Source organism: Rhincodon typus, chromosome 3, assembly GCF_021869965.1.
Source record: "Rhincodon typus isolate 14 chromosome 3, sRhiTyp1.1, whole genome shotgun sequence".
NCBI classification, from domain to species: Eukaryota; Metazoa; Chordata; class Chondrichthyes; order Orectolobiformes; family Rhincodontidae; genus Rhincodon; species Rhincodon typus.
In genome coordinates, this window is record NC_063334.1 from 98,855,345 (window position 1) to 98,866,673 (window position 11,329).

At 41.6% G+C, this 11,329-nt stretch overlaps 1 protein-coding gene across 1 annotated transcript; it reads right to left on the reverse strand.

Annotated features, from left to right (window-relative positions):
- Positions 1-8,042: 8,042 nt before the first annotated feature.
- On the reverse strand, positions 8,043-9,437 carry ch25hl2 (cholesterol 25-hydroxylase like 2). Its single transcript, XM_020531265.2, has one exon. It carries the CDS (start codon positions 9,435-9,437, stop codon positions 8,529-8,531), a length of 909 nt encoding a protein of 302 aa, XP_020386854.1. The 3' UTR covers positions 8,043-8,528.
- Positions 9,438-11,329: the final 1,892 nt, after the last annotated feature.

Below are 11,329 nucleotides of genomic sequence, written 5' to 3' on the forward strand. Positions count from 1 at the left end.
CACCAGGGATTGTAAGTTTTACTCACTGAGATTCCAATGTCTGTTCTCTCACCACTGAACATTGACGTGGAACTGCTCCAACAGACCATTGCTTCATGACGTAGCTTGTTTCTGCTTTGGAGTTACTAATCCTGCTTCACCAGGGGTTTGGACATTCTGCTACTGTGGTATTCTCTTACCAAGTCTGAAATATTTCAAACATTCACTGGAGTATTTTTCCTTGTTGAAGATTGTCATGTTTCCTCATTAGGATTCTCAAATCTTCATCTCTTGCCTGCTGCTGATGGTGCTGTGGGAGCAGGTCAGTTCAAGCTGGTCTGATCCTGCTGTTCACTATTTTTTGTATGATCAGTCAAATCAGAACCACATTGTTGCCAACCACAGCGCATGGACAGACCAGCTACCTACACTGTTTGCTCATGGTGAAGGTTGTCGTCATCATTCTCTTTAAGCGTAGGAAACCAAAAGATCTGCTTGATCTATTATGGTAGAGGCAAACCACTGGTCTAACTTGAAGTGTATCTTATAGTTAACAAAATTCAGTTTATTACATGCCAGCAATTGATTACAGGTTACATTTAAATGATAGACGTTACTTTGAGGAAGACTAGATATTAGGTCTCACTCCTTCAAGATCCTATTGAGTTCTGTCCACAAATCCATATCACATCATTATTGTGAGTGATACTTATATCGTTCCTCAGTATGAACCCTTTCAGACCCATGTACAACACTTGGGTGGGTAGTTGGGTGAACTGTCATGTCAGGTTTGGGAGGTAGTCAAGTGGAAATGGGATAGTTGGATTAGGATTAGTTGGCTGGTCAGGCAGTAGTCAGATCTGTCCAGGGGTTTAGTCAGGTGGTTGGGGAGATATTTGAGTGGTGGTTCAGGGTGGGGGTTACAGGAGGGAAGGGAGTATTTGGGTGGTTGGGAGTCAATCTGGATAGGGTGGGTGGTTGGGTCTGGTTGGGAACATAGTTAGGGGTCAGGAGAGGAAGTTGTGTGGACCGAGAAGGAGAAGCAGGTTTTGTGTGAATGATAGTAGGGCCAGATGTCTAATTATCCAAGAGATAGACAAGGTTATTTCTGTCTTACATTTCCTGGATAACTATCCAGGGAAAAGACCAGTCAGTGAAATCTGGCAGATATCCAGCATAAGTAATTGTGAAACCTATTACTGAGGGGCCTGTAGCCCACAGGTACAATCATTATTGCATTAATGTGTTGTTCAGCAAAGTTGTAATAAGTTTTGTCTTTAATTTCATCTTCACTGTGATTTCTTTGTTATTTCATTCCCTGTTTTGCACCCAATAGAAAAGTTCTATATAAATCCTTTGGGAACTGAGCTCTACTAGAATGTGTTATGGAGTAGACCAAACCCCCTAAAAATATATTAAGAAGATGGTCTAGGCTCCAACTTTTTCTTATGTTTTAAAGGCAAGGGTAAGGCATTGTGTTCAGAATGCAAGTCAATTAGTCAAACTACCAGTTTTGAAGCAAAACACATTTTATTCTTACACTTATAGTTAAAATATACAAAAAAAGAAGAATTGGAATAAGTTAACTCCAATGGAAAACTTAACAGAATAATAGATATTTAAGTACTAAACAGCAGCAGTTCCAATATTGTAACATCCCATAAATACACCCTTGGCAAAGGCAACTTCAGCAAAATAGATTGTTTCAATTCTGCAGTCAGGAGGAAAGAACATCAAGAGAAAACTCGGGGGAGGGGGGGGGGGAGAGAGAGAGAGAGAGAGGACTTGTGTTTTGCTGCAGCAGAAAGAGATATGTAGCAGTTCCTAAACCCCAACAGCTCCTGAAAGTTAAAGTAAAATCCTGGTTCTGTGGGAGCTTGATGCTACCCCTTCTATTGTTCCATTTCGAAAAAAAGAACCTGAGGCTTCACAAGCTGTTTACTTTATTGGCTTGGAACATACCACTCTGTACTTCTATTTCAACCTCTCTTTATAAAAAACCCAGGACAAAATATACCACTTAAAGCCATAGTATCGTCACACCTCCCCCTTAAAAAAAATGAACCATCAATATACAAAGATGGCTTCATGTTTGAAAACCTTTAGTCTTGCACTATTAGTATCCTACAATACATATACATTACGTTGACTCTAAGCATGCAAATATTCAACACTACAGTCCATTTCAATCTGTTTCTTCCACCCCCGAACATCTTCATCTTCCTTCGTTATAGTGTGACAATGCGTTGGCAATGACGTTCTGTCGTCCTGCCAAGTATACAATTTTCCAATTGAATGGCTGCAATAATAAGATCCATCTAAATAATCTGGAACTTTTATACTTAAATTTTTCCAAAAACTTTAAGAGGTTAGATCAATATATACAATTGTGTCAGACAAATTAATGGCAACATAAATCTTGAAATGTTGCAATGCCAATACCAAACTCAAGATCTCCTTCTCAATTGTGGAATAATTTTGTTGATGAATATTCAGCATTTTGGAAATCTACCCAATAGGTCTTCCCATCTTCTCGTCGTCATCTTGCAAGAGTACAGTACCAACACCCATATTACTCGCATCAATAGCCACTTTGAATGGCCTTACATAGTTGGGTGTGGCTAACACTAAGGCGGTGGTTAACACAGCATTCAGATTGTCAAATGCTTTTTGTCACTCTTCCACCTATTGAGATTTTCTGTACTTCTTCAACAGGCCAGTCTGTGGAGCAACCACACTGTTAACATTTGGTATGAGTTTTCGATAAAAAACACTCAGTCCCAGGTATCATAGTACTTCCCTCTTCATTGTTGGTATGGGAACCTCCCACCCAAATAACCTTTGTTTTCACATCCCATGTGGTCATTTGTCCATGTACAATAAGATGGCCCAAGAATGTGACTTGGGCTTTTGTGAACTCACTCTGAGCCAAGCTTATCACCAAGTCCACCTCCCAAAGTTGATTGAATAATTCTGCTAGATGCTCCAAATGTTCCTTCCATGTGTGACAGATAATCACCAGATTGTCAAAGTACACCGCACAGCTGGGTAATCCAAAAATGACTTTATTAGTTAGTCTTTGAAATGTGGTTGTCACATTTTTCATACCAAATATCATGATTTAAAACTGTACAGTCTATTCGGTGTCACGAAAGCCAAAATTTTCTTTGGTCTTTCAGATGAAGGTACCTGCCAGCATCCTCTGAGTAAGTCCAACTTAGAAATAAAAGTTGCTTGTCCCACATTTCAATACAGTCTTCCATATATGGAATAGGATATGAGTCAGATTTGGTAACTGCATTGGCTTTGCAATAGTCCACACATAATCATTGTGTACCTTCTGGTTTTCGCACCATTAGTAAAGGTGAGCTCCATTCACTGCCACTCACTTCAATTGTATTGTCTTTGAGCATGCATTCAATCTCTTTTTGAACCTGTGCCAACTTTAGAGGCTTACGTCTATAAAGATGGTGCTTCATTGGAATAGCATTTCCTATATCTACATCATGCATCATCACATTAGTACTTGCCAGCTTATTCCCATATGTCTCTCCATGTGATTGTAATAACTCTTTCAGGTCATCTCAATTTTCTTCTGGATTGTAACTCAATAATTTATCCCAACTTTTGAGAACTTCCTCACTGTCCAATTTAATTTGAGGAATATCCAATTCAGAATCACATGAACTTGGTTCTTCACTCAGTGTTTTAACTAATAACACATTCTCCTTTTGCTTTCCTTCCCTATCAAAATACATTTTGAGTGTATTCACATGATACACAGTGCATTTTCCTTCTACCTGGCATTCTTATCAAATATTTCACCTCACTGAACTTCCTTTTAATTTGATAAGGCCCACTAAACCTTGCCTTCAAAGGTTCACCTACCATTGGGAGTAACACTAGCATTGATCTCCTCTAGAAAAGTTTTGAATTTTTTAAATCTTTTTCATCTACTTCCTGTTTCATCACATGCTGCGCTACTTTTAAATGCTGTCTAGCCAATTCACCTGCTTTATTGAGTCTTTCCCTAAAACTTGACAGATAGTCTAAATATGTGGTCTCTGAACTCTGACTCACCAAATATCACCTTAATTAATTAGTGTCCTCTCAACTCATGCCCAAAAACTAATTCAAATGAATTGAATTTAGTTGATTCATTAGGTGAATCTCTAAATGGAATTCCTTTATCCCAGTCCTCCTGATAGTCTTGGCTATAAGCCCTCACCATGGTCTTTAAAGTTTGATGCCACTATTCAATGCTCCCTGCGATTCTGGATGGTATGAAGTGGATTTGAATTGTTTTATTCCTAAGCTATCCATAATTCCTTCAATAATTTTGATGTGAAATTTGAACCTTGATCAAATTGTATTTCTGTGTGTAGTCCATATCTATTAAGAAATTTGAGTAACTTTCTACAATCCTCTTAGCTATGATACTGCATAATGGAATGACCTCTAGAAATCTGGTAGACATATCCATTACGGTCAACAAATACTGATTCATATTTGTTTTTTAGGTAGGGATCCTATGCAAATAGTTAAGACGCTCATAAAAGGTTCCTCAAATCTGGGAATTCATATTAAGATTGCTGGTTTATCACTGCCTGAGGTTTTCCAATAACCTGACACATATGACATGGCCAACAAAATTCAACCACATCTCTCTGCAGTCCAAGCCAAAAAAAAATGTTTTTGTGTTTTAGCTTGAGTTTTCCTTACTCCTAAATGACATCATTTTGGCAATTCATGTGCTACCCACAACACCTCCTTTCTATAACCCACTGATAATACAACTTAATGAACTTCTGCATTTTCATCCACATGAAGAGGTGATGGTCCCCATTTCCTCATCCAGACTTCATTATTAAGATAGTAACATTCTGGGATACGGTCCCCATTTCCTCATCCAGACTTCATTATTAAGATAGTAACATTCTGGGATACACTCAGATTTTTCTTCTGTGTGTGCTTTTTGAGACATCTGCTTTAGTGTTTCATCCTTCTGTTGTAATTCAGCTGATTTCTCTGAACTAAAAATATCCATTTTGTCCTCCACCTGTTCTTATTTTTTTACTCAACCACTTGCTCAAATGTAGTTTCTAATCATTGAACTTAAACATCCTTATCTTTATTCCTTGATTTCTCCTCCTGGTTCAGCCTGTGGCTTTGTAACCTGTTACCGCTCAGTCAAGAAAAATCCCAGGATATACCTTGTAGTACTTCATTTGTCTGATTTTCTGTTGGCTTTTTAATCAGAGTGCGCATCACTCCCACCTGTGATCCAGCTATGTCAGTGCCAAGGATAAACTGTAGGTCTGAAACCAAGAATTACTCCAATCACCACTTTTTGCTGCACTCCCCAGCATCAATGTATAAAATGGAATACTGCTCTTCTCACCTTGGATTCCACATATTACTATGTTTTCTGGCAATACTTCTTCTGAATTATATATCTCCTCATCATTCACCATCAATGATTGACTTGTTCCCGTATGAATAAAAATTTTAATTTCTTTACTTGCTCCCCCTGGCATACACTCGTAAATCTTACCCACACAAGTAAATTCTTTAAAGAGATCTGGCACTTTCTTCTCAAACAAACCCTGATTGTGTTGTACATTCTTTCATAAATTAAAAAAAAAATTCCCCGTGCCTCATAAGCTGTTTACTTTATTAGCTTGGAACAGGTTGCTCGACACTTCTGTTTCAACCTCTCTTTATAAAAAACCAGGATAAGATATATCTCTTAAAGACATAGTTTTTTCACAAATGAACGTCACTTCCTATCACTTTCATAGGCTAGTCTATCTGGGAGAAGGGAGCAATATTCACCAGTCCATGGTGGTTATGGCTATGAGGAGCATTTGGAGGAGAGGACCACATAGTGTTCACTTTTTTGTCCAGCCTAGTTCCGTACCTTTGCCTTTGATAGGTAAGGCCTTCAATGAATTGTTATACTGATATTTGGAACACTTTTGACTCATTTACATTCCTTGCCACTTCTTCTGGTTCTGCAGCAGTGTCCCTACTACAGTGTCATCAATATTCCCCTCTCCATTCTGGCAGCCTTGCCTTAGCAGTGGGAATACTGCCAGGAATCCCATTTCACAGCACTTGGCCCATAGCCTTCTCTGCCTTAGTGTTGCAAGTGTACCTCTTCATACTCCTTCAATGCTATGAGGGTTTCTGCCTCTACCACCCTTTCAAGAATGGAGTTCCAGATTCCCACCACGCTCTGGATGAAAAATCTTTTCCTCACACCCCCTCTGAACCTCCTGCCCCTTACTTTAAAATCTATGCCCCATTTATTGATCCTTCCACCATGAGAAAAGCTTCCTTCCCATCTATCCAGTCTATACCCCTTATCATTTTATACATGTCCTCCCTCAGTCTCCTCTTCTCTAAAGAAAACAAGTCCAGCCTGTCCAATCTCTATTCATAACTAAAACTCTCCAGCCCAGGCAACATCTGGTAAATCTCTTCTGCACCCTCTTCAGTGCAATCACATCTCTATTATAATGTGGAATCCAGACCTACACAAAATACTTAAGCCTTAACCAACATTTTATAGAGTTTCGGTATCCCTGATCCTAAACTCTACGCCTCAGCTAATAAAGGCAAGTATGCCATCTGCCTTCATAATCACTTTATCTCGCTATCCTGATGCGTTGTGGGACCAGTGGACATGCACACACGGGTCCCTCTGATTCACTGTGCTGTCCAGGGTCCTACTATTTATCATGTATTCCCTTTATTTGTTTGTCCAGACAAACATATTCTATAAATATGTCCTTTCCTGTGACCCCCTAAACAGAGGGAATTGTCTTTATTTATTCACCCTATCAATACCTTTCCGTAATTAATAAAATCATTCTTTAATCATCTCAGCCTATTTTGCCTCTGCGGAATAAGACCCAGTATCTCAAAACTCTTTATATCACCTTCCCCATTTCCGCTAAAATCTGATGAATCCATGGATTATCCTATGACTTCCCAGAGTAACTTTTTCCAACATTGCAGACGGACTCAAGTTGGGGCATAGCCATTAGTCATACGGTGTTACTTTAACATATCTCTCTTGTACTAAATGCTTCTATTTACATAAACCCTGTCATCTCGATTGAATCTCACGTTTATTGGTTCAATAGCTATAATATTTAAAGTAAGGGCTGTTATAAGTGCTCTAAGATTAACTGATTAACCATATTTAATAAAGGGTCTATACGTTTGTCACATCGGGAGGGGCAGGACAAAATGTATTATTCTAGTGAAATAAACAATGTACTAGAGAAGCTCGGCAGGTCTATCACCATGTGTAGAGAGAAAACAACAGATCAACGTTTCGAGACTGTGACCTCGTCAGGCTGTATCTTGGGATACATTGCATTGCGCACAGCGCAGGACAGAATGACTTGGAGCTGCAATATGTAAAAATAGAGCACCCACAATTGGTTGCAAATATTAGAAGCTGCGTGGTGTGATGCGGTCACATCTAGGTAAAATGACTAGCCGGAAAGGTAGATAGCAGCAGTCAGTGAGTGGCACTTCTGCTACTTTGTAAATGGATAAGAGGTCATTGACCGGGAAGACTGTTTCTCTGCTTAGGTAAGGTCATTTTAACCGCGTCACGGGTTGTTGTTGGTTATATTGTGCCGACCTATCAGATGTGTCAAAGTATTAAAAACTAACCCTAATAAAATAACAATTCAGATGTATATATGCAAATAAAAAAAAGGACTGCAGCTGCTGAAGATCTGAAACAAGCAACAGAATGCTTGAAAAAGTTGGCACGTCTGGCAGCATCAGCAGAGAGAGAGACATAGTCAACATTTCCAATCCAGTGACTGAAGAAGAGATCTGAAGAATGGTCACTGGATTCGAAACGTTAACTCTGCTTTCTCTTCAGGGATGCTGCCAGACCTTCCGAGCTTCTCCAGCAATTTCAGAAAACGGGTATGTTGTGTTAAACAGCTTTTGCGCCAACATTTTTTCTACTGGATGTCCCACCTTCTCTTCATCATCTTCCTCCCCTCTGGGTCAGAAACATTGACCACGGTATCGAGTGAGTACAAACTGATCGCTTTTATTTGAATTCCAAGATATACAATATTTTCCAAAACAAAACACATATTTATATTGACGTAGGCATTCCGCGCTGCCTCTTAAAATACACAGTTTATTCCTCTTTCAGCGAAAGCGGCGCACATTTGGAAAACAGACTGAATGGATAAGGCACTTTTTCCACTCCACAATACACAAGGTCATCGAAAACATTCCTAAATCTGGCACATTGTTAAAGCCGGACATTGTTATGACATGTTTGCCTAGTTGAAATAATAAAATGGAACACACCTAAATATCGCATATATTCGCACTTAGCCACACTCCAAGGGTTTTCGTTCGTTTCTTTTCTTAAAAAAGCTCTACAATAAATATAATCTAGAGTCAGTGAGCATCAGAATATACCTACAGTTCACATAGCTCGAGATTGGGATAGAGTTTCCCCGGGGTCCGCAGCCCGATCGGATGAAATTTTAGTGTGGCTATTAGTTGTGGTCTTGGCGCGCTTTGCGTGTCTTCGCTTGCATCTCCGAGACGGCGGGCGAGCGCCTGCAATCACAGTGAGTGCCACAAAGCCAGTCCCAGTGAGAGAAGAAAGGCGCGAAGTGGCTCTGGGGTTTCTGGTGGTGAGTGTCGTGTTTGACCGTCCCGCCCCACAGGCCGAACGGGATGAGATTATGAAGGGCCCACGGGAAGTCATAGCCGCTGTGATCGTCGACGGAGATCCAGATGTTGAAGACCATGAAAGTGAAGCCGGTGAGGCAGTGGCACTGCAGGATAATTGGGTCGATGGTCGTCCAGAAGCCAACGCTGACCAACTCCCAGGCGGAGAGGTACTGAGTGGACCAGGAGAAGGGGGCATAGTATTCGTGGTGGATGGCATGGAAAGTGGTGTAGAGCCAGCGGATTTTGTGGTGCATCATGTGCCAGAAGTAGTACTGGAAGTCGAAGAGGATTGTACAGCCCAGGATGCCAATGAGAAACTCAGAGACCAGCGGTGCTTCCTCCTGTAGAGGGATCGGTGGCCGCCAATACCACTGACCCACGGCGGCTGGAAAGACATAGATCAGGTGGTTGTAGCCAGTGTGCCACAGGGTCTTGAAGATGTCTTCCCAGGTGACATGCTGTTCGGGGTGGATCTTGTACCTCCTGATGAGCGGGCACCTGGGAGCCAGCAGGTCGAGCATCATGTAGAAGGTGCACACAGCGAAATAGGTGGAGACCGAGATGATCACGGGGAAGAGGGGCGAGCGGAGAGCATCCTGGTGCTGGGTGCGCAGGTAGTCCCACAGGGGCTGCAGCAAGGACTTGCTCCAGATGTACTGAGTGAGATTGGCGTTTTGGATCACCTGCACGTAGGGGTCGAAGACTCGGCTCGAACCTACGGAATACATCGGGGGGGTGGGGGGCGGGGGAAGAGTGTGCTTCACTGAGCTGGAGCGGACAGAAAAAAAGAGGCAAGTTGCTTCGATTGTCCCCCGACCAGCTTGAGGCAAATTTGAAAGGTTTGCAAATGGATTTCAAGAAATGCAGATGCCTGAAGCGTTCACATGTAACCAGGATGCCTCCTCTTTGCTGCCCCCAACCCCTTCAGTCGTGTTGAAGCGCTCTGAGAGAGAATGTGAAAGTGCTATCTGAGCGTCCTCCTGCCTACACCGTGCCGAATGGAAGGTCGCGTTGATCCGGCTCCTTTTTGAAGACACCCAATAGCTCCGATTGGTCCCGGAAGCGCGATCGAAAATTCAAAGGTCAGATGAGGGGCGAAGGAGGCGAGAAACACACACACACACAGAAATAAAGTGAACTGTTCAAATGAAAATCTGACTTAACCTTGGCAACTCGACGTTAATGTGAAATTACTAGCCCCTCCCACATGGAATTCGTCTCCAGTGAAAGAACAGGCAGAACCCGGTGCTAACCAACAGCCGGTCAGCGAAGCAGTGCTGGAGACTCTGTGGACATCTTCATCTTTCAGACTTGTCCAATCTTTCAACAACACTGTACCCCTCAACGGAAAGGTAGCGCTCCAATTCTGCTCAGCTTCACAGAATTTGACGAGTTTCAGTAAAATTCAAAAGAGAAACCTTCTGTTTTCATTAGCTGCTCTCAAAGCGCCTCCTTCTGCCTCTACCGACGGTGAACTCAGATCTAAGTTTGCGCGTCGTTCGTCGTAACGGCTACTGAGCTGAGCTGAAAACAAATGAAGGGATTGTGAAAAGTTGTTTTTCCCCCGAAACAAAAATATAAGCGGAAAGACTAGAACAGGAAATCATCGCGAAGCCAAGCACTGCACATTGAACCAACTTATCTCAGAATTAAAGGCCGCTTTCAAATCCCCAATTCTTTTTGGTTGTTACTTATTTCTGCTCATCTCCTGTGTTCATTATTCCGCGTAAACTGCACTCAAGGCAAAACAGACCGAGGTTTATTTCTGAAGTGACTGCTTTTTAAATATTGCAAAAGAGCAGTTACAGAATGGGAGACCTCTCAGCAAAGTTAGCAATGGCTCATAGTTGATTAATTTACGCTCAGAATCCAGATTGAAATTTTTTTTCAGCACTTCTTTCCCCAGCTGCTATCAGTTCTGATGAAGTGACACCGGACTTGTGAATGTTAACGAAACCATTAACTCCGCTTCCTCCCCATAGATGCTGCCCAGATCTGCTGAGTTTCGCCAGCAATTTGTTTTTGTTTGCAATTTCCAGCATTCGCGGCCCTTTGTTTCATGTAAGGTTTAGGAAACTGAAATCAGACAAGTACCTCGAGGAAGCAGGAAAGAATGTAAGTAAGTTTTGGAAGGGATGCTCTTGGGAAGGTTAGTGCAGACTCCATGGGGCAAATGGCCATTTTCTGCATTTCAGGGATTCTGTGACTTCTACATGGATCAGTAGGAAAGCTGGGCAGAGAAATAGCAGATGGAGTTTAATCCAGACAAGTGTGAAGCATGCGTTTTAGGAGATCAAATGTAAGAGGGAAGTGTACAGTAAATAACAGGACCCTTAGGAGGATTGATGTACAGAGAGATATTACAGGTGTAAGTCCATAGCTCCCTGAAAGTGACAAGTGGATAAGTGTTAAAGAAGGTAAACGGCATGATTGTCTTCATCGGTCAGGGCATAGAGTATAAAAACTGGCAAGTCATGTTACAGCTGTGTAGAACTTTAGTTAGACCACATTTGGAATATTGCACACAGTTTCGGTCACCAAATTACCAGAAGGATGTAGAGGCTTTGAAGAGGGTGAAAAAGAGGTTTGCCAGCAGGTTTGAAACAAAAACAGAAATTGC

Coding starts and splice junctions, on each gene's coding strand:
- ch25hl2 (XM_020531265.2), bottom strand. CDS start 9,437: ATGTATTCCGTAGGTTCGAGCCGAGTCTTCGACCCCTACGTGCAGGTG.